The sequence below is a fragment of the Mesoplodon bidens genome (genome assembly GCF_964165515.1).
Source record: "Mesoplodon bidens genome assembly, chromosome: 1".
In the NCBI taxonomy this organism is placed as follows: Eukaryota; Metazoa; Chordata; class Mammalia; order Artiodactyla; family Ziphiidae; genus Mesoplodon; species Mesoplodon bidens.
Window position 1 is genome coordinate 72,587,960 of NC_138176.1, and position 24,721 is coordinate 72,612,680.

Here is a 24,721-nt window from a genome sequence, read left to right on the forward strand (position 1 = left end):
ATATCCAATATAGCACTGTTTCAGCATGTAATAAATATTTTTAAAAATTGAGTTATTTTATGTTTTTTGTCCACACTAAGGTCTTTGAAATCCAGTGTGTATATATACTTACAGAACATCTCAATTTGGACTAACCACTTTTCAAAGGCTCAGTGGCCATTTGTGACTAGTGACTATGCACATCTAACCCATCTCTTAACATTTGAAAGGAAGTAGGTCTAGCAGAAATAAAGATATCACTTTGTTCTGTTATTTTTATTTGTCATTAGGAATTATGACCTTTTGATTTAAGTTTTGTTTATTAATATACATGCCTAAAAGTTCCAAAATGACACAGTTAAAAACAATCTCCCTCTCAGTGCTATTCTCCAGCCTCTCCATTCCTTTTCCTGGAGGCAAAGTATTATAACCAGTTTGTTGTATATTCTCCCGGAACTGATTTTATTTTTATTTTTGTAAAGGTACAGGTTGTGGCATTCTTATACATACTGTTCTGCAGCTTTCTTTATTTCATTTAATTACTTGGAAATACTTCATCTGAAAATATAGGTTGTTTCCAAACTTTGCTAGTGCAAAACACTGTGCATACATAGTTTGACAAATATGTGCATATTTGTTAGATGAGAGTTTAAAACTGAAGGATCAAGGGAAGTTTCTACGAAATTCTGTAGATATTGCTAAATCCTCCTGTATGGTACTTGTATTAGTTTTGGCTCCTGAGAACTATGCGACAGCATGTCTGTTTCCCCATATGCTTGCCAACGTAGTGCATTATTAAAGTTTTTGTTTGTTGCCAATTTGAAAAAAAAAACTGTATCTTGTTGCAGTCTTAATTTGCATTTCTTTTTATAAGTTCTGATGGACATTTTAAAAATATTTAACAGCCACTTGCATTTCATTTTCTGTGAACTGTCCATGTCCTTTGCTCATTTTTCCTGTTCAATGGGTGGTCTTTTCCCTGTCAGTTTGTATGAGTCCTATATATTAAGTATTATGTAACTTTTAACTTTGCTATGGGTTTATTTTTACATGCACAAATTTTATTGAACTTCCTCATCTTTTATGGCTTCTAGATTTTGTGTCACAAAGAACTTGTCCAGTCATTAGATTATTTTTTTTAAGTTTTCTCAGGCTGTTTTTAATTTTTTTAGGGTTTGTTTTTCCATATTCAGAACTTAAATCCATCTAGAATACATTCTGGTATAAGATGTAAGGGACCGATCCAACTGTATCATTTTTTCAGAAAACTATTCCATTGTTCTAATATATTTATTTGAAATGCCATCATTACCTCATACTATATTTCTATGTGTGTTTGAATCTATTTCTGGACATTCTATTCTATTCCATTGGTCTTATAAACACTCTATTATCTATTTATGTGCAAGTACAAGCTGTTTTAAGTACAGTAGAGCTTGTGTTGCTTTTTAATATCTTTCCATTTGGCTCCTGCCCTGCCCAAGCCCCATTAGATTCTCTTTCAGATTATTCCTGGTTATCCAGTTTGTTTATTTTTCCACGTGAACTTTAGAGTCAGCTTCTTAATAACTCAACCCATTCTTTTAGTATTTTTATGAAAATACATTAAATGAATAGAGTAATTTGACAACTATACAAGAACATATTATATCTTTCTACTTGTTTTGTTTTTGTGTTTGTGTATCCCTCAGTATTGTTTTAATGTTTTATTCAGATAGGTCTTTCACATTTCTTTTTAAGTTTGTTCTTAGTATTTTAAAAATATTTTTTCTATTACAGTTTTTTATTCCACCATAGCTTCTGACTGGTTGTTGCTTTTAGGTACCAAGGCTGTTGATTTTTTTTCTAGCTACTTTACTGTCATCTGTAACAGTTTTCTGGTTGATTCTCTTAGTTGGCCAGTATACAATCTTATTCTCTGCAAATGATAACTTTAGTGTTGCTTCCCAGTGTTCGTTTCTTCCTCTGTTTCATTTGTATTGGTTAGTAAGCAATGGCTATTTTAATAGAGCTTTTTTATAGCCCAAAGGGAAAATCGTCTTGATTTTTTTTTCTACTTATAGCCTTAAAATAAATTTAATGAGAAAAACTGTGGGAAAATAAAGCATGACTCTATAATGAATGGGGCAGCATTCACTTTATATAATGGATTATTTTTTCTTTTTTAGTGCCCATTTCTTCCTGCTTTCCCTATCATTTGGACTTTGAAATCCCCATCAGTATTGATCTCAGAAATGTTTGAATGAATGACTGAATAAAGAAATGATCACAAGATGAGCAAATTTATATCAATCTAGTGAAACTGATTGGATGCTCACTCTAAGCATAAAAATAAACAGAGTAGGATATTTTTAAGGAATTCACAGTCCAGTAAGAGAGAGTAAACAAAATACAGTTGAGTGTGATATGTTCAGCAGTAGACCATATACAAGATCAAAAGGCAGGATAAAACTGGGAGTGAGTAATTCTTTTGGAAAATCAAGGAAAAAATTCTAGGGGAGGTGATCTGAGGCAGTTGTAACCAGACACAGGAGTCACAGGGCACAATAAGAGGACTAAGAAAGCATTCTAGGCAGATAAAACAACAGCATGGAGGTCTGAAACAGCTTACAATGTTTGGGTATTTATAAGCTGTTGTTATAGTTGGAGTATAATCTGTGGGAAGAAGTAGGTGGACAGAAAAATAGAAACCTGCATATGAAAAACCATTTATATTAGGCAGGAATTCTCAAAAGAAGTAGGCAGCCAGATCTTATAGAGGAAAATATAGAATCACTTAGAAAAAGCATTTTATAAACTACACTTTCACCCCCACCCCCTCCCCTGGAATGTCAGCACTGCAGAGACTGTGCCTTATCTTCCAGGTGTATTTGGGTAAAGAGTTTGAGAACTACTAATGCAGGCACTATGGAGTCAATAAAGTGTGTTAAGAAGGGTATGACATCAGATTTGCCTTTTAGAACATTCCCTTTGATAACAGTTTGAAGGATCCTTGAAGGACTGGGGAGAGGACAGGCTGGGCTCAGGAGAAATCTTTTAAAAGCTATTACAGTAGATAATGAAGCAAGATAATGTAGATCTGGCTACCAAGTGGCAGTGAAGATAATTCAAGGAATACATAGGAAATGGAATTGATAGAACTAAGCAAATGATTGGATATGTAAGGTGCTAGAGAAAAAAGAAAGGAGGTCATCTTTCTCTATTGTTTTTAGCATTTTGACAAAAATAATTATTTGGGAAGGAAGTTGATACTATTTACTAATACAGTATGAACTTCCCACATTAGCTGGTGATTTTGATCTTTGTTTACTGTGACCATAAATATTTCAGAGTTGCTGGTAAGACAAGAATAATCATTTCCTGAGTAGCTCTTGGCTGTCACTCCGAGACATGAAAATGAGTATCACAGTTTGCTATGTCTAGGAATTCCAGTATCATTAATGCCACGATTCTTCTCTAAGGTGTACTGTGTTAGATATATATTAATGTACTTTAATTTTTGTTTCCATACGCTTTAGAATTCATTCAGAGGGCAGCCTTGTGGATGGCCCCGAAGCAAGCCTGATGGAACAGGATAGAACGAACCATGTTGAGGGCAACAGACTGAGTCCATTCCTGATACCATCTTCTTCTCCCATTTGCCAGACAGAACCTCTGGCTATAAAGCTCCAGAATGGAAGCCCATTAACCAAGAGACCTTATCCAGAAGTAAATGGAGACACCAAGTGGCAGTCTTTCAAGAGTTATTATGGAATACCCCACATGAAAGGAAGCCAGAATAGTCGCGTGAGTCCGGACTTTATACAAGAAAGTAGAGGGTATTCCAGATGTTTGCAAAATGGAGGGATAAAACGCACAGTTAGTGAACCTTCTCTCTCTGGGCTCCATCAGAACAAGAAACTGAAACAAGACCAAAAGGCCAATGGAGAAAGAAAGAACTTCGGGGAAAGCCAAGAAAGAAATCCAGGCAAAGGCAGCAGTCAACCAAATGTCTCCGATATGAGTGATAAGAGAGAATCTGTTAGCTCTGCAGCCCAAGAAAATGAAGTTAAAGATTTCACTGGTTTTTCATCACATAACTGCAGTGGATCTGAAAATCCAGAGCTTCAGATTCTGAACCAACAGGAGGGGAAAAATGCTAACTACCATGACAAGAACATTGTATTACTTCTTAAAAATAAGGCAGTGCTAATGCCTAATGGTGCTACAGTTTCTGCCTCTTCCATGGAAAACACACATGGTGAACTCCTGGAAAAAACACTGTCTCAATATTATCCAGATTGTGTTTCCATTGCGGTGCAGAAAACCACATCTCACATACATGCCATTAACAGTCAGGCTACTAATGAGTTGTCCTGTGAGATCACTCACCCATCGCATACCTCAGGGCAGATCAATTTCCCACAGACCTCGAACTCTGAGCTGCCTCCAGAGCCAGCTGCAGTGGTGACTGAGGCCTGTGATGCTGATAGTGCCAGTAAACCAGCTGCAACGCTAGGGACCTGTCCCTTTCAGAAACCAGAACAACGAAAGTTAGTTTTTGAGATATGCCCATCTCCGGCAGAAAACAGTAACATCCAAGGAACCACAAAACTAGTATCTGGTGAAGAATTCTGTTCAGGTTCCAGCAGCAATTTGCAGGCTCCTGGTGGCAGCTCTGAACGGTATTTAAAGCAAAATGAAATGAATGGTGCTTACTTCAAGCAAAGCTCAGTGTTCACTAAGGATTCCTTTTCTGCCACTACCACACCACCACCATCACAATTGCTTCTTCCTCCCCCTCCTCGTCCTCCGCAGGTTCCTCAGCTTCCTTCTGAAGGAAAAAGCACTCTGAATGATGGAGTTTTGGAAGAACACCATCACTACCCCAACCAAAGTAACACAACTCTTTTAAGGGAAGTGAAAATGGAGGGTCAACATGAGGCACCACCATCCCAGAGTCCAACTCCCTCTACACAAGTATCCAACCCCTCTCCGATGCTTCCAGAAAGGCCTCAGAATTATTGTGTTAACAAGAATGACATACGGACTCCAGGGACAATGACGGTTCCATTGTGTTCTGAGGAAACAAGACAACTATCAGAACATCTCAAACATAACCCACCAATTCTTGGTAGCAGTGGAGATGCACAGGACCACTGCCAGCAGTTGATGGGACACAAAGAGCAAGAGGTCTTCAAGAGTCAAGACAAGGAACAAACACGAGACCCTGTGCTCCCAACACAGCCCTATCTGAAACCAGGATGGATTGAATTGAAGGCCCCTCACTATCATCAAGCAGAATCCCATCTAAAATGTAATGAGGCAACCCTGCGGTCAATTCTTCAGTATCAGTCTAACCCCTCCCATCAAATGACCTCCAAACAATACACTGGAAATTCCAAAGTGCCTGGGGGGCTCCCAGGGCAAGCTTACACCCAGAAAATAATGCAACCGGAGCAGAGACCACCAAGGTACCAAGCTGAGATGAACCAAGGGCAGTCTCAAGGTACAGTGGACCAGCATCTCCAGTTCCAAAAACCCTCACTCCAGGTGCACTTCTCCAAAACAGACCCTTCACCCGAAGCTCACAGACAGTCAGTCTGTGCCCTGAGGTGTCATTTCCAACAAAGACCAGATCCCCAAACTGAGAAACTCATGCCACCAACATTAAAACGGCACTTGAATCAACAGGCTTCCGAGACTGACCCATTCTCAAATTCACACCTTTCACAACATAAGCCTCATAAGCAGGCAGCACAAACACAACCATCCCAGACTTCATATCTCTCTCAAAACCAGCAACAGCAGCAAAAACTACAGATGAAGAATAAGGAACAAATGCCCCAGACCTTTTCTCATCCCCAAGGCAACAGTGATCAGCAAAGAGAAGGATCATTCTTTAGCCAGATTAAAACAGAAGAATGCTTTCATGGTGAAGATCAACATTCAAAATCAAGTGAGTTCCAGACTCATAATCCCCAAGTGGGACTGGAGCAAGTACAAAATATGAATAGTATAAATTCCCCCTATGGTCAGATCTTGAAGTCAAATGCAAACAAAGTGCAGATTTCTTGTTCAAACAATATACACGTAGTTCCAGAAAATAAAGAACAGACTGTAAATTCTGAACTTTTTGCAGGAAACAAGATCCCAAACTTGCATCACATGCAATATTTTCCAAATAATGTGACCCCAAAGCAAGATGTTCTTCACAGGTGCTTTCAAGAACTAGAACAGAAGCCTCAACAAGCTTCAGTTCTACAGGGATATAAAAATAGAAACCAAGATATGTCTAGTCAACAAGCTGCACAGCTCGCTCAGCAAAGGTACCTGATGCAAAACCAAGCAAATGCGTTCCCTTTGCCCAATCAGGCAGGAAGTCACATTCAGACCCTGCCCCAGAAGGACATCCAAAAGCATGCTGCTCTAAGGTGGCACCTTTTGCAGAAGCAAGAACAGCAGCAAACACAACAACTCCAAGCCGAGTCTTGCCATAGTCAGATGCAAAGGCCAATTAAGGTCGAACCTGGATCCAAGCCCCACGCCTGTATGCGCCTCATGTCAGCACAGCCAGAAAACAAAATGTGGAAAAAGATACCCAAGCAAGAGATTCCACCTCCGAGCTGTGATAACATGCAGCAGCGGAGCATCCTTGAGACCATGGAGCAGCATCTGAAGCAATTTCAGGTCAAATCATTATTTGACCATAAGGCTCTTACTCTAAAATCACAGAAGCAAGTAAAAGTTGAAATGTCAGGGCCAGTCACAGTTTTAACTAGACAAACCACTGCTGCAGAACTTGATAGCCACACCCCAGCTTTAGAGCAGCAAGCAATGCCTTCCTCAGAAAAGACACCAACCAAAAGAACAGCTGGTTCTGTTCTCAATAATTTTTTAGAGTCACCTTCCAAATTACTAGATACTCCTATAAAAAATTTATTGGATACACCTGTCAAGACTCAGTATGATTTCCCATCATGCAGATGTGTAGGTAAGTGCCAGAAATGTACTGAGACACATGGTGTTTATCCAGAATTAGCAAATTTATCTTCAGATATGGGATTTTTCTTTCTTTTTAAAAATTTGGAGTCTGGCAGCAATTTGTGAAGGCTCATAAAAACCTGAAGCTTACATTTCTTGTCTTTAAATTACAGATGCTTGTGCTGTGCAAGAGAGAACTTCACTTACATTCAATTTTTCAAAAAAATTAAAAAATTGTGCATGCTCATTTGTCCCTCCCTTCAAACCATTTAAAATATAAAGGTATCTGTTTTAGCCTAATCAATCTAGTTAACTCTTTGTATATCATCTCCTGGAGAGATAGCCAGGCAGTAAAAACACCTTGTTAAAATGAGAAAATAACTGCCATATGCAAACTAATGTAGGAGCTTTTAATATTTTTTAATTCAAGATTGAATGTATTAGTAGTTTTACAAGATTAACTTTTATAATAGATAAGGGGACATTATCATCTTCTGTCTTGGTGACTTAGGGGAAATTTTAATGCCAAAGTTCTGAATATTCATAAAGTTGCCCTTTCTCCGTGTATACATTTGAAACATTGTGTGATTTATATTTGATATTTTCTCTTTAAAAGTTTCATCTTTTTGATAGAAAATATGGTATTTCCCTTTCTTTTTTTAAACAAGCATCTTTTTGTTAAAATTCAAGATGCATGATAGGTGTGTTGGAATAGGGAAACTTTTTGCTGATTGATGCAGTTTTATATATATATATATATATATGAAGATCTTAATTATAGCTACTCAGCCTGGATACAGTAGAAGACATTTGTAAAAACCAGCGTTCGACTAATGTGGCTAATGGTCCACCCACTTTATGTTATTCCTCTTAAAATGGGACACTCCACATTTTATAGAAGGATGGAGGGAAGATCCATACTGCCCCTTTGTGTGTGGGTAATATTATTGCCTCACTGGCCTAATGTGCCACACATGTCATAGACAACATTGGGTAAGTTATACTCATCTTCACACCCTTCTCCTATCACACAAACCTTTTTTCCCCACTTTTCATCTTTGATAGTTTACAAGAGCCTCTTCCTTTTATCTGACCCTCTCTTCAATATGTTCTCTCATCATAAGTTCTAAAGTAATACATACAATATGGGTCTGGATTGAATGTTCTTATTTTCAAAACAGAGTAATCGAATATTGTGGGGAAACGAGAGGAGAAAAAGGTATCTTGACAATAAACTGAACAAAATCCTGGGGGTGAGATAGGACAGGAAATTTTATTTTTAATCTTTTAACATCCAAATAACAGGCAGGCATCTAGTAAGCTGTAATTTTTTTTCTTCAGTTTAAAAAATTGAACTGTAGTTGATATTACATATAATATATTCTAATTCCCTCACTGTCTATTTAGTTCCACTTACTTGATTTAAAATAATTCCTTATCCCATATCTGAAATGCAATTTAATATATTTTTATCCAACAGGCAGAATGGACATATACTTAATTATTTGGCACATTTTCTAACAGATTAGTCCATCAGTTTACTCATTTTAAAGAAAAAAAATGTTTAAAGTCACATTTAGGACCCTTAATGTACAGGTGGGGGATAAGCTTTGTGGATGTAGCCTTTATATTTAGTATAATTGAGGTCTAAAATAATAATCTTCTATTATCTCAACAGAGCAAATTATTGAAAAAGATGAAGGTCCTTTTTATACCCATCTAGGAGCAGGTCCTAATGTGGCAGCTATTAGAGAAATCATGGAAGAAAGGTAATTAACGCAAAGGCACAGGGCAGATTAACGTTTATCCTTTTGTATATGTCAGAATTTTTCCAGCTTTCACATACAAAGCAGTAAACAATTGTAAATTGAGTAATTATTAGTAGGCTTAGCTATTCCAGGGTTGCCAACACTACACACTGCTATTCACCAGAGAGTCACAATATTTGACAGGACTAATAGTCTGCAAGCTGGCATAGGCTGCCCACTTTGAGATGGATGCCAGAAAACCCAGGCATGAACAAGAACCAGCCAGCCAGCCTGCCAGGCACAAGGGTGCTGGCACAGGCTGCAAAGAGAGTGCCCACTCTGGTTTTCCCACTTGATGATAAAAAAGGAAAAGGGGGGAAAGGTGGTATAAGAAAGGAACCATTGAGTTAAATTCACCTAGAGTTATAAATGAGTAGTTATCTCCAAGGAAGTTGTCCATTAGTATGAGCAGAGGGCAAGAGTGATATACTGAATAGAAATAGAGACAGATTCTATTTATAGCTGCATTTTTTTAACTGTCAGTCATAGGTATGCAAGTACTTACCTGAATCTACACAGTTACTCCTGCATGTCATCTTGCAGACTTGAAGACTGTTATGAGCAAGATAATCAATGCAGAGAGAGACTTTCATATAGGTATCCACAGCTCTGAGCTGTTATTATGCTAGGGTGCCTTTTCTTTAAGAGGTAGGCATTTTTATCATTAAAATACATTAGGAGACATTCTGGGCAGCAAGGACATATTCCATATCATTGTTGCCTCAAATTCAAATTATTCATTTCTAAATTAGCACATAGAAATTCACTAAATGATCGTCTAGTAGCCTGGCAAAAATAGTGAATTTCCCTAAGTGCCCTCTTTTATTAGCAAGGAGTAAGTAGTGCTTTGGTCATAAGGGAAAATATAATCTATTTCTAGAATTATCCTATATTTTCAAAATTGCTGGATACTGGTTATTTGCCAGCCTTTTAAAAAATGAGAGATTCTTAGAGAAACATTCCTAACTAAAATCTTACGATTCCCCAAGTTTTAAAATAACTAAATTTAGTAAAGGACAAATAGTACGTATCTTAGAAGACTGAATTTAACAAACTTTAAAAAGTTTTGTGCTTTGTGAAATTATGTATAAAAATAAGCTTTCCCATTATTTTTACCCATCATATAATTTCAAAATAGTTCATTACAATTTTCAGTATATTTTGATACTGAAGAAATACAAGGCTTAAAGTCTACTATCCAGTTTGCTTGGCTTAGTTCTGTTTTTTAAAAATAAACTATTCATTTCTCAGGATGTGGCCATAGAGTAAAATTATGCTCAAATGTTCAATATTTTGGTTGCCTCTTAGATTCATTTGCTAATTTTATATGTGTGTGTGTTTCTGTGGATTTCTTTAAGGTTTGGACAGAAGGGTAAAGCTATTAGGATTGAAAGAGTCATCTATACTGGTAAAGAAGGCAAAAGTTCTCAGGGATGTCCTATTGCCAAATGGGTAAGTGTGACTTGACAAGGCCTTTGGTCTTCAGTCTTGGGCATTTTGATTCATTCATCTAACCCTGGGAATTGGGTTATCAGATCAGAGAATCATTTATGCCAGTTGAAAGGAATATTGCTTATATTTATCACGTGTCATCTCTTAAGAAAAAGGCAGATTAGTATAAAATCATGTACAAACTGTATTTAATTGAAAAAATTTAATAGTGAGGAGGAGGTCTGTTCAAGTGCCTGCTAGAAGTGTAATTCTTCCCGGCATGTGAGGAAGACGTCCTTCATCCTTTAAGTACCTGCAGTTAATCTTTTTTTTTTTTTTTGCGTTACGCGGGCCTCTCACTGTTGTGGCCTCTCCCGTTGCGGAGCACAGGCTCCAGATGCGCAGGCTCAGCGGCCATGGCTCACGGGCCCAGCCACTCTGTAGCATGTGGGATCTTCCCGGACCGGGGCACGAACCCGTGTCCCCTGCATCGGCAGGCGGACTCTCAACCACTGCGCCACCAGAGAAGCCCTGCAGTTAATCTTTCTCTTGTCATTTTTGAAGACCTTGAACTTTAAAGTCTTGCTTGTCTTCCATCTAGCTCTGGCTTTAGTGCAGGGAGCATTGTCCCCACTGTACTGGGTCGAGTCTGCTACACCCTGAGTGCTTTGGCATCTCTCCCAGTTCTGACCCCAGGGTAAGCCCCGACGTTATAGATGGGCACCAAGAGGCAAGTTGCAGGTGCTGGTAAATGTCGCCCTAATTGTGACCCAGACTTGAGAAAATATACGGACATCAATCAATGCTCTCATCTGCTGCAAGTGACCCTTGTTTTGTTTTGGTTGGGGTGGTGGGTGTTGGGGTGGAATGGTGACCCGAACAGGTGGTTCGCAGAAGCTGCAGCGAGGAGAAGCTACTGTGCTTGGTGCGGGAGCGAGCTGGCCACACCTGTGAGGCTGCGGTGATTGTGATTCTCATCCTGGTGTGGGAAGGAATCCCACTCTCTCTGGCTGACAAACTGTACTCCGAGCTCACCGAGACACTGAGGAAATATGGCACGCTCACCAATCGTCGGTGTGCCCTGAATGAAGAGTAAGTGCATCCCAGGCCTCTCCTCTTTCCACTGCTAGGAAAGCTTAATTGTTGGTTTGAGGGCAGAGAGTTGAAACTGCGTTTTCACATTTACAAAACAGGGATCAAAATGCCTGCTTCACAGCCATGCAGTAGGAACTTGTATTTGCTAATGCTAACATGGATACTTCGAAGCAATTTCATTTACTAATATTCTGTACCTTCGGACAGTGTAGCTGTGAGTTAGAAGCAGCTTGCTGGAAATCTGAGTGTCTGTACCCACAAACTCAACCATACCATAAACCTGAAAATATTTATGTGTCTGCTTACTGCAAGTGACAACTGTTTTGTGTGCCTAGCCACCACATTAGTGAGTATTGACACCACTTCTGTGTAGCAGTATCTGAGACAGTTTGGTGAGAAACTTTAGGATTCCCAGGTCAAGGACTTTATATGTAACAAACATAAAAATACAAGGCTTATTTATAGAAGTTCTGTAGAAACAAACTGATTTTGACTTCATTGCAATCTAGTCCATTATTTCCATAATAATAATCAAAATCACTTCCACTTTTACTGCTACTAAATAATCAAGAAGTTAGTGGCTATGGATGGGCATTATTTTCGAGGAATATAAAAATTTGGAGTAGGAGAGCAAGGTATGCAGTTAAATATATTTAATGCGTCCAAGTGCTGGTATGGTTTTGTTTGTGTTTTTTGTTTTTTAACCTTATCTACCTGCAGGAAGTTTACATCTTCACTTGTAGAAAACTTAATTTTTTTATTTTCCTTCTGCTATGCTATTCTTGTATATCATTAAAAGAATACAGAAAAATTCACAGTGCTGCACTGAAATCCTATGTAGCTATTTTACTCACAGTCGGTACTAAAATAATTTTAATATTGCACTTTTTTCTTAGTTTTTAAAATTTCTTTGGCTGCATCGGGTCTTAGTTGAGGCACGCGGGATCTTTCGTTGTGGTGCAGGCTTCCCTCTAGTTGTGGCGTGCAGGTTTTTTCTTCTCTAGTTGTGGTGCGCGGGCTCCAGGCCACGTGAGCTCTGTAGTTCGCGGCATGCAGGGTCTCCCACTGAGGCACGCGAGCTCAGTAGTCACAGCACGCGGGCTTCTCTAGTTGCAGCGCATGGGCTCAGTCACCCCGCGGCACGTGGGATCTTAGTTCCCTGACCAGGGATCGAACCCGCGTCCCCTACATTGGAAGGCGGATTCTTTACCACTGGATCACCAGGGAAGTCCCTGCACTTCTTCCTTTAGGCACCTTTCTTTTGCGTCCACCAAACTACAAAAGAGTTTATTGAGCTTATGGAAATATTGTGCTGCTCACTGCAACAATCCATTGCTAACCAAATTTGTCCTTTTGCTGACTATTACTCTAACTGGTATGGTTTTACTGTATATTAACGTAGGTTCTCCCCCTGGGTCATTGTGGGTGGGTAGGGAGGGTTGCAAATCAACTATAAATAACCTATTTAGGAAAGTTACTTTTCCTATATGAAAGTGTGGCTTGGCTTTCTATGATAGTTATGATCCCAAAATGTCATGGTGTGTACCTCAAGGCCATCAACCCACTTTTACAAATGATAGGTTGGAAGGTAGAAGTTGCTGATTCATAAGACATGACTCAAACTTGTGATTGACTGCTTTAGGTATAGAGTAATATTCCATTTACCCTAACATCCCTTGTTTCTCCTTTAAAAAATGTATTTAGGTGTCTTTAATCAGAAAGAAAATGAAAGTTAAGGCATCTTGAGCTGATGCTGGTGATAGCATTTTTCTCAGGAATTCAGCGACACTGCCTTGTTTTTGTAAAGCAGACTTCCTCTTAGACTTCGTAGCTGGAATTTATAAACCACCAAAGAACTTCTTGTGAAAATGACATTTGTTTTATTTAAATTTCTTGAAGTTTCTTGCAAACTATATTTCACATTCTTTGTAATTGATTTAATTTTTATTAATATTATACATCTCTGTTATTTTTCCCCAAAGGCTTTTCTTTGATTCCTATAAATGCCATTGTCTGAAATAGAATTTCTTTCTTTACGTCAGATTCTATGTTAAGAACTTTCCTAAATTATGTTATTTTGCATTTGAGAACCATGAATGATGATTGGTCCAAGAAAAATTAAGAAAAATTCATTTGTTTAACTGGTCTAAATAGGGACAAGAACAAAACTATTAAAAGATGTGCTTGGGAGGGCTTCCCTGGTGGTGCAGTGGTTGAGAGTCCGCCTGCCGATGCAGGGGACACGGGTTCGTGCCCTGGTCCGGGAAGATCCCACATGCCACAGAGTGGCTGGGCCCGTGAGCCATGGCCGCTGAGCCTGCGCGTCCGGAGCCTGTGCTCCACAACAGGAGAGGCCACAGCAGTGAGAGGCCCACGAACTGTAAAAAAAAAAAAGATGTGCTTCAAATATTGACATTTTAAAGGCCAATCTGTATACTTTTGCTTAACTTCGTCTATAATTTCAAGGTAAAGTGAGTAGTTATTTAGATGACATTCTAGCTTTGAGCTACCTATACTTAGAGCAAGTTTCCAAAAACAAAAAATATACTTGAGGTACATGATTCAAATAGACACTTAACCAATGGCAATAGAGACTTCACTCAGATATAGCTTTTGAAGTTTCTTCTACCCTATAAAATAAGTTTTATTTCTGGCAAAAGTTAAAATTATGATTTTTTTTGTGAAGAATGGAGGGTAATCTCAAATTGGGGCTGCTGACTCATTTTTAATATTCAAAGCTGTGGGACCCTCATCACTGAGTTCTTATAAATCCCAGTGCCCACATGCACCATAACCACCCACTGTGAGTCCAGAAAAGAACTCCGAGAGCATCTTCCAGTGGGAAAATCAAAACGGATTTTTACATTTCCTTTGAGCCCGGCCAGCTGTTTCTCCTTTAAAGATTTCCCTTTGAGATTTTTATTTTATGACTAAGCCTAGCCAATAATTTTTTGGCAAGTAAGGGTTATGGGAGTGTATCTGTCATTATAAGGAAGTCAAAGCCAGAAATGTCTCTGCCATGCTGGGTGATATTAAACTTTTAAAGAAACTTTATATTATAAAAATTTTCCAATATACGTAAATGGAGGAGTGCAGTATATTTATCAACATTTTGCCAATACTATTCCGTATATTCTGTGCCCCCCCCCACTTCCTAACCCCATCCCCACCAGTGTTTTAAAGCAAAACAGAGGCCATATCATCTAAGCTATGTTCACTTCAGTGTGTATCACTAACAGATAAGGACTTTGTTGTTTTACAGTGTTGTGTTAGTTTCTACTGTACAGCAAAGTCAATCAGCTATATGTATACATATAGCCCCTCTTTTTTGGATTTACTTCCCGTTTGGGTCACCACAGAGCACTTAGTAGAGTTGCCTGTGCTATACAGTAGTTTCTCATTAGTTATCTGTTTTATACATATTAGTGTATTTAAGTCAATCCCAATCTCCCAATTCATCCCACCCTTTCTTTCCCCACCTTGGTGTCCATATTTTTTTTCTCTATGTCAGTGTCTCTATTTCTGCCTTGCAAAGAGGTTCATCTGTACCATTTTTCTATATTCCACATATATGCACGATTAATACATTATACACATTAATACACGATATTTGTTTTTCTCTTTCTGACTTACTTCACTCTGTATGACAGTCTCTAGGTCCATCCATGTTGCTGCAAATGGCACAATTTTGTTCCTTCTTATGGCTAAGATTCCATTGTATATATGTACCACATCTTCTCCATTCATTTCTCTGTTGATGGGCGTTTAGGTTGCTTCCATGACCTGGCTATTGTAAATAGTGCTGCAGTGAACATTGGGGTGCATGTGTCTTTTTGAATCCTGATTTTCTCAGGGTATATGCCCAAGGATTTTTTTTATTTTTATAAACAAAACCTAGTCACAGTGTCATTATCATTCATCTCAAAATTGAGTGATTCTTTAATATCATTTAATGTTCAGACCATGTTCAAATTCCCTAATTGGATACTGTTTCCAATGTACACATATATACATATATACATATTAGATATACATATATATAAAGTAAAAAAAATATTGACAAAAAGAAAGTCCATATCTTATATTTGATTGAGGGTTTTGAGTAGGTCCCAGTTCATGCCTATTGTCTAGTATAGTTATTGATAGAACTTCCTTTTACTCTCAACAGTGTCCCAGTTTGTAAGATAAAGTATATGATTCACAAGTCTCTTTTACTTTATTATAGTTTCCCCTCTCTTTTTGATGAATTTATTTGTTAAAGAGACTGTGTGATTTGCTTTGTAACATTTCTCACATTCTGGATTTGGCTGTGCACACTTGCTTAACTTGTTACTCTGTCACCAATATCTTCTGTACTCTGGTAGTTAGAGACTTAAATATGTGTGTATACGTGAATGCATATATTAGCAAAATGCTTCATAAGTGGTGATGAAATAATCTTAGTTCTTCACACCCATCAAGAGGGACATAATATCTGCTTTGTTCCATTTATAGTGATGTTATGAGGGTTCAGTTGAGGAGTTGTTAGCTTGATCTACCCATCATAAAGTTTACTAGAAAACGTACCTAATGGTTTAGCACATCCATCGATGATTATTACCTGTTTCCATTAGTTTGCAAATTGATAATTTTCTTATTTTTTAAAGTATAAATTTGTTATGTACATTAATTTTGCTAGTTTTTCTATTCTTGCATAAGTTTAAATGGCTGATATAATTTTTAGTTTAAATTTTATTTTTTTAAATATTTACTTATTTATTATTTTTGGCTGCATTGGGTCTTCGTTGCTGTGTGCAGGCTTTCTCTAGTTGAGGTGAGCAGGGGCTACTCTTCATTGCAGTACGTGGGCTTCTTATTGCAGTGGCTTCTCTTGTTGCGGAGCACGGGCTCTAGGCACACAGCTTCAGTAGTTGTGGCACTCAGGCTCAGTAGTTGTGGCGCACAGGCTTAGTTGCTCCGCGGCATGTGGGATCTTCCCGGACCAGGGATCAAACCTGTGTCTCCTGCATTGGCAGGCAGATTCTTAACCACTGTGCCACCAGGGAAGTCCCTTTTTTTTTTTTTTTTTAACAGTTAGAAGTCCAAAGAGGTTGAGAGTGTTTTTAAAAATCTGTTGTATAGGTAAATATTTTGATTACAATTTCTCTGATTTGTTATTTAACCGTTAGCCAAATTCTGAGCCATGTTAAAATTAGGCTGCAATGTAAAAATTCTAACAATATTTGAAAGGCCCCTATAAAAATAAAGGTGCCTTTTCAGAAGCCACTTCATATAGGAAATCACCTTGAAGTCATTTTGTTATGTGTGAGTTTTTTCAATTTCTATATAATTCACATACCATAAAATTCACCCTTTTAAAGTATACAATACACTGCATTAGTATATTCACAAAGTTGTACAACATTTTCATCGCTTCCAAAAGGAAACCTCAAAGCCATTAGGCAATCACTTCCCATTCTCCTCCCCCGCTAAATAGCAACTACTAATCAACATTCTGTCTCTATAGATTTGCCTTTTCTGGGCTTTTCATATTAGTAGAATCATAAAATATTTAATCTGTCTGGCCTCTTTCACTTAGCATAATATTTTTTTATTTTTATTTTTTTAAATTTTATTGGAGTATAGTTGATTTCCAGTGTTGTGTTAGTTTCAGGTGTACAGCATAGTGATTCAGTTATACATATACATATACTCATACTTTCTCAGGTTCTTTTCCCATATAGGTTATTCATTCTTTTTCAGATTCTTTTCCCATATTGAATAGAGTTTCCTGTGCTATACAGTAGATCCTTGTTGGTTATCCATTTTGTATATAGTAGTGTGTATATGTTCATCCCAAGCTCCTAATTGATCCCTCCCCCCTGCCACGTTTCCCCTTTGGTCTCCAAAAGTTTGTTTTCAAAATCTGTGAGTTTGTTTCTGTTTTGTAAATCATTTTTTAAATATTCCACATATGAGTGATATCATAGATATTTATCTGACTTACTTCACTTAGCATGATAATCTCTAGGTCCACCCATGTTGCTGCAAATGGCATTATTTTGTTCTGTTTTATGGCTGAGTAATATTCCATTGTATATATGTACCACATCTTTATCCATTCCTCTGTCGATGGACATTTAGGTTGCTTCTGTGTCTTGGCTATTGTAAATTGTGCTGCAGTGAACACTGGGGTGCATGTATCTTTTCAAATTATGGTTTCCTCTGGATACATGCAAGGAGTGTGATCGCTGGCTCATATGGTAGTTCTATTTTTAGTTTTTTAAGGAACTTCCATACTGTTCTCCATAGTGGCTATACCAATTTACATTCCCACCAACAGTGTATGAGGGTTCCCTTTTCTCCCCACCCTCTCCAGCATTTATTGTTTGTAGATTTTTTGATGATGGCCATTCTGACCTGTGTGAGGTGATATCTCATTGTAGTTTTGAGTTGCATTTCTCTGATAATTAGTGATGTTGAACATCTTTTCATGTGCTTTTTGGCCATCTGTATGTCTTCTGTGGAGAAATGTCTATTTAGATCTTCTGCCCATTTTTTGGTTGAATTTTTTTTCGACATAGAGCTTCATGAGTTGTTTGTATATTTTGAAAGTTAATTCCTTGTCTTTGCTTTGTTTGCAAATATCAGTATTTTCTCCCATTCTGTGGGTTGTCTTTTTGTTTTGTTTATGGCTTCCTTTACTGTGCACAAGATTTTAAGTTAATTAGGTCCCATTTGTTTATTTTTGTTTTTATTTTCATTACTCTAGGAGGTGAATCAAAAAAGATGTTGCTGCAATTTATGTCAAAGAGTGTTCTGCCTATGTTTTCCTCTAACAGTTTTATAGTGTCCAGCCTTACATTTAGGTCTTTGATCCATTTTGAGTTTATTTCTGTGTATGGTGTTAGAGAATGTTCTAATTTCCTTCTTTTACAAGTAGCTTTCCAGTTTTCCCAGCACCACTTATTGAAGAGACTGTCTTTTCTCCTTTGTATATTCTTGCCTCCTTTGTCATAGATTAATTGGCCATAGGTGCATGGGTTTATTTCTATTCCATTGATCTATATTTCTGTTTCTGTGCCAGTACCAAACTGTTTTGATGACTGTAGCTTTGTAATATAGTCTGAAGTCAGGGAGTCTGAGTCCTCTAGCTTCATTTTTCTTTCTCAGGGTTGCTTTGGCTATTCGGGGTCTTCTGTGTTTCCATACAGATTTTATTTTGTTCTAGTTCTGTGGAAAATGCCATTGGTAATTTGATAGGGATTGCATTGAATCTGTTGATTGCCTTGGGTAGTATAGTCATTTTCGCAATATTGATTCTTCCAATCCAAGAACATGGTATATCTCTCCATCTGTTTGTATTATCTTTGATTTCTTTCATCAGCTTCTTATAGTTTTCTGAGTACAGGTCTTTTGCCTCCTTAGGTAAATTTATTCCTACATATTTTATTCCTAGGTCTTTATAATGTTTTAAAGTTTAGTCATGTCATAACATTAACCAGTACTTTATTCCTTTTTATGGCTGAATAATAGTCCATTGTATATATGTGTACCACATTTTCTTTGTTCATCAGTTCATGGACATTTTAGTTATTTCCACTTATTGGCTATTATGAATGATGCTGCTATGAATATCTCTGTACAGGTTTCTGTATAGACATATTTTCTTCAGTTCTCTTGGGTGTATACCTAGGAGTGACAATTTTGGTCGTATGGTAACTACGTGTAACTTTTTGAGGAACTGCCAAACTGTTTTCCAAAACAGCTGCACCACTCTTCATGCCTACCAACAATATATGGAGGTTCTGATGTTTCCACATTTTCACCAAAACTACTTATTGGCTGCCTTTATTTATTTATTTATTTATTTATTTTATTTATTATACCCCTTCCATTGGGTATAATGTGTATCTCATGGTTTTGATTTGCATTTCCCTAATGAGTAATGATGTTAGTCATTATTTCATTTGCTATTGGCTATTCATATATCTTCTTTGAAGAAATCCTTTCTTAAATCTTTGCTCCTTTTTAAATTAATTGTTTTTGAGTTATAAGAGTTCTTTATATATTCTGGATACTAGAACTCATCAGATATATGGTTTGCAGATATTTTCTCATTCTGTAGGTTGTCTCTTCATTTGATGATATCCTTGAAGCACAAAAGTTTTTAATTTCGATGAAGTCAGTTTTTTTAAATTAACTGCTTGTACTTTCAGTGTCATATCTAAGAAATCATTGCCTAATCCAGGGTATTAAAGATTTACCCCAATGTTTTCTTCCCAGAGTATTATAGTTTTAGCTCTTCCATTTAGGTCTTTGATCACTGTTATGATGTGAGATAAGAGTTCAACTTCATTTTTTTGCATGTGACTATCCAGTTGTCTCAACACCATTTGTTGAAGAGACTGTTTTTTCCATATTGAATGGTCTTCTCATTCTAGTTGAAAATTAATTGACAAAGATGTATGTGTCATTTCAGGATTCTTCTATTCCATTAATTTACATATCTATCCTTACGCCAGTACTACATGTTGTTGATTGCTGTAGTTGCTGTAGTAACTTTTGAAATTGATATGTATAAATCTTCCAACTGTTTTTCTTTTACAGAATCCTTACAGTACCCTACAGGATACTCTGGGTCCTTTTCATGTCCCTATGAATTATAGGATTAACTTAATAATTTCCCCATCTGGGATTTTGACAGAGGTTCTGTTGAGTCAGGAAATTAATTGGGAAGTGTTGACATCTTAACAATATTAAGTCTTCCTATTTATTAGCACAGGATGTCTTTACATTTATTTAAGTTTTTAATTTCTTTCAGTGATGTTTTATAGTTTTCAGTGTACAAGTCCTACACATCTTTTGTCAAATTTCTAAATATTTTATTCTTTTTGATGCTGTTTTAAGTAGAATTGTTTTGATTTTTGGGGGGATTGTTCATTGCCAGGATACACTTGCACAATTGGGTTTTATATATTAATCTTATATCCTACAAGCTTATTTAACTAGTTTATTAGTGCCACATTTTTTTGGTGGGTTCCTTAGGATTTATACATACAAAATCATGTCATCTACAAATAGAGATAGCTTAATTTCTTCATTTCCAATCTAGTTGTCTACTTTTTTCTTTTTTTTTTTGATCCTTTTGCATAATTTCCCTGGCTAGAACCTACAGTAGATATTGAACAGAATTAGCAACAGCAAGCAGCTATTGCTTGTCTCTGATTTCTTTCAGCTTTTCACCATTAGGTATGATGCTAAATGTAGGGTTTTTGTAAATGTTCTTTGTCAGGTTGAGGAAGATGTTTTTTCTATTCTTAGGTTGAGTATTTTTATCATTAAAGGGTGTTGTACTTTTCTCAAATGCTTTTTCTGCATTTCACTTTGTTAATGTGGTATTTCATATTGATTGATTTTTATACATTGGACCAACATTGCATTTCTGGGATAGATATTACTTGACCGTAATGTATACTTTTTGTATATGTTGCTGGATTCCATTTGCTAGTATCTTATTGAGGATTTTTTCATCTATATTGATAAAGGATATTGGTCTATAGTTTTCTTGTGATGTCTTTGTTTTTGGTTTCAGGGTAATACTGGATTCATAGAATACATTGAAAAGGGTTCCCTCTTATTTATTTGGAAGAATTTGTAAAGGATTGGGGCTAATTTTTTAAATGTTCAGTGGAATTCACCAGCAAAATCATTTACTCCTGGGCTTATCCTTGTGGGAAGTTTTTTGATTACTAATTCAGTCTTTTTGTTATAGGTCTATTCAGATTTTCTATTTCTTCTTGAGTCAGTTTCAGTAGTTTGTGCTTTCTGGGAATTTGTCCATTTCATCAAGTTATCTAACCTGTTGATAGATCATTTTTATAGTATTCCCTTATAATGCTTTTTATAAGGTCATTGGTAGTATCCTCTGTTTCATTTCTAATTTTTTAGTAATTTGGGTCTTCTCTCTTTTTCTTGGTCAGTCTAGCTAGTTTTGTCTACCAAGACCTCAGGCAGCTGCAATGTTCAACAATTGCCTCTGACTATTTTCAACAAATATCTCCAGTGGGGAAAAGGCTATATACAATAGGTGAACTCCAAGTCAGATCAAATGAAGAAAGCCTTGCCAGTGGTGTCTTCTAGAGAACTACCAAATAGGTAAAATAATGACATTTCTCTAGGAATGGGGCTTTGGAGGATATCCAGCCTAATTCTGCCCTCTCCAGTGGTTGCCAGCCTGCTGATTTTCACCATAAATGTGGGCTGTTGGTTTTCAAGGGTGTCGTGGAGTTCTGGGGACAGTGGAAATAAGGCAAGTTAAAACACTGTAAAGCTTAGCTTCTTACCAAAATTTCATTGCCTTTCTTGAAGAAATGCTTCCTGGACTGTTGCAAGTCTTTTGTTAATTTCCATATTTCTGAAGAGTTGATTCTGACAATATTTACCAGGTTTCTTTTTGCTTTTGTGGAGGAGGGTATTTTCAGAGATCCTTATTCTGCCGTTTTGCTGACATCTGTAAAATTATAACTTCTAATTATAACATTCCTTCTGCATTTATTAGACGGAATTCTTTAAAGAACTTTTCATTATCAACTGTTTGGTTACCATTAAATATAGTTTGTAAACAAATGACAGAATAATGCATGGTAAGTATTTTTAGTTGTGAAATTTCAAAATAGTGATTTGGTGCCTTTGTAACCATCCAAAAATGATCACTTAGTTTGTTCTTTCTTTTTGGTATCATTATTAACTCATTTGAAAAAAAAAAAAACCTCATGGATTTTAACTTACATTCATTTCTATGAGAAATGATATTTAGAGGTCACAGTATGTGTCCAGATGTGCCCATTGCTACAAAGATATTGTTACTTTAGGCATTTTCAGTGGGCTGATATAGGAAGTAATTTTTTTTTGAAAAAGAAAATTTGAGCTTTTTAATTCATATCGTGAGTTCATACTATTTCTTGTTCATAGGATTTTACAGGGTATTTACTTATCTTTAGACTTATTTCATCTTACACTGAAATTCTTATTTTTTGACATTAACAATGATTTCTTCATGTCACAACATACATAAGTAATTTCAAAATAATATCATTACTACAAATAAGACTACTGCTGTCCAATGAGGTCAGGAGAGCCATACATAAACAAACAATCCACTTCTTAACATGTATCCAAAGGAAATGAAATCATTATCTCAAAGGGATATCTGCATTCCAGTTGCAGCATTATTCACAGTAACCAAGGTGTGGAGACAACCTAAGTGTCCATCAATGGATAAATGGATAAAGATGTGGTTTGTGAACACACACAGAGGAATATTATTCAGCTTTTAAAAAAGGAAATCCTGCCATTTTCGACAACATGGATGAATCTGGAGGGGATTATACTAAGTGAAATAAGCCAGACAGAGAAAGACAGATACCTGATATTACTTTTATGTGGAATCAAAAACAAAAAACAAAAGTCAAACTCACAGAAACAGAGTAGAAAAGTTGTGAGAGGCTTGGGGATGAGGGAAATAGGGAGAGGTTGGTAAAAGGGTATATATAATCTTTCAATTATAAAATGAGTAAGGTCTGAGGATCTAATGACTATAGTTGATAACACCTTACTACATAACTGAAATTTGCTAAAAGAGTTGAACTTAAATGTTCATTGCAAGAAAAAAAATATGTGAGGTGATAGATGTGTTAATTAACTTGATGGGAAAATCCTTTCATAATATATGCTTATATCAAATCATCACGTTGTATACTTTAAATATCTTAGTTTTGTCAATTATACCTCAATACAGCTGTGAAAAAATACCTACTGAATATAGTTTAACTAGTGGGTTGTTTTATCCTGTTTTTAATTTTTGGTTTCTGTTTATTGCCCTTAGGATATAACTGACTTAGGATGTGAAGTCACAATACTGTATTTTAGCCAAAAACTAGAAAGCACTCAAATGCCCATCAATGGTGGAACGATTAATTTGTGGCATATCCATATAATAGAAACTGTACCAAGTGAATAAATACATCAATATAAAGTATAACTACATGCAACACTGTGGATGGATATTCCAAACAATGTTGAAGAAAAGAAGCAAGACACAAATAAGCTTATACTAGATAATTGCATATACATGTGTATATTATGTATGTGTGTATGTATATGTGTACATATATATACACACACACATACAGTTTTGCCTATTTTTATACTACAGTATAGAAATATATAGCATACTATATGTAGTATAAAAATAGTCAAAACTATACATATATGTGTGTGTACTATACTATACATTGTATAAAAATGGGCAAAACTATATATATACACACACATTTATATACACACATACACACAGTAGGTTTATGGTATATATAGTATAAAAATAGGCATATATATACACACACATACATACATACACACTATATTCAGTAGGAATATAGTATATTTTATATAGGATAAAAGTAGGCAGAGCTAATCTCTTCTGATAGAAGTTACTGTTAGGAGGACAATGCCTGGAAGGAAATATAAGATAGGATTTAGGGGTGCAAGTATATGTTTTGTTTCTTAGTTTAAGTGACACTCACTTGTGTATGTTTCATTTGTGAGTGATTAGAAGCTATAAAATTATGTGTACTTTCTCTGTGTGTATTATACTACAATAAAATGTTTGTTCAAGTTGTCTTTTAAAGTCAATCGAAATAGTTATTTTCTAATGTGATTGTGGCACAGCTTAATGTAGAGTTAGACTTCTTTCAAAACTAATTTGCATTCATTTTGGAATGTAGACACCCAGAATATGAGATTGATAGCCTGGACAGTGCTATCCATAGTCATGAACTTGGTTCTTGATTTCTCAGGAGAACGTGTGCCTGTCAGGGGCTGGACCCAGAGACCTGTGGTGCCTCCTTTTCTTTTGGTTGTTCATGGAGCATGTACTACAATGGATGTAAGTTTGCCAGAAGCAAGATCCCAAGAAAATTTAAGCTGCTTGGGGATGACCCAAAAGAGGTTTGTTTACTTCCTGATGTATAATCTGTTTATTTTTCATGGAGAATTGATGAGCACAGATGAAGTGAACAATATAATATACTCAAACTCTCATTAACAGAGAATTTCATCTCAGAGATAGATCAGTAAAATTTTGGCTAAACTGTAGACACACATAATAATATTTTATAAAATTAGCATAATAACCATGTGATACTAAAGTAATAAAGTTTGATCAACATAAACTATACTTATGGCCTTTTACACTTATTCTTTGTCTTTTATGTAAACTCCAGAGTTTCACACAGCTGTCATTTGCATATTAAAACTAAATATTACCACTTCAGTGTTAGAACTTTCATCTTTTGAACCTGAATTATAGAAATCATGTTCGTGACTGCCACATTCATAAAAGTCCATTTCTAGTCACATTTTCAACCCATGAGATTTGATGGCTTAATGTTACTATAATAAAT

At 36.4% G+C, this 24,721-nt stretch overlaps 1 protein-coding gene across 2 annotated transcripts in view; it reads left to right on the top strand.

The window, feature by feature from the left end:
* Positions 1-24,721, top strand: part of TET2 (tet methylcytosine dioxygenase 2) — a 137,257-nt gene that overhangs the window by 93,057 nt on the left and 19,479 nt on the right. The window contains exons 3-8 of one of the 2 annotated variants that reach the window (XM_081251959.1): positions 3,498-6,952; positions 8,621-8,711; positions 10,109-10,202; positions 11,065-11,273; positions 21,239-21,413; positions 24,116-24,193. In XM_081251959.1, coding sequence (XP_081108085.1) covers positions 3,544-6,952; positions 8,621-8,711; positions 10,109-10,202; positions 11,065-11,273; positions 21,239-21,398 — 3,963 coding nt within the window. In that variant the 5' untranslated portion in view covers positions 3,498-3,543 and the 3' untranslated portion in view covers positions 21,399-21,413; positions 24,116-24,193. Of the gene's footprint in view, positions 1-3,497; positions 6,953-8,620; positions 8,712-10,108; positions 10,203-11,064; positions 11,274-21,238; positions 21,414-24,115; positions 24,267-24,721 lie in introns of those variants that run through there. The other variant, XM_081251958.1, reaches the window with a different exon arrangement.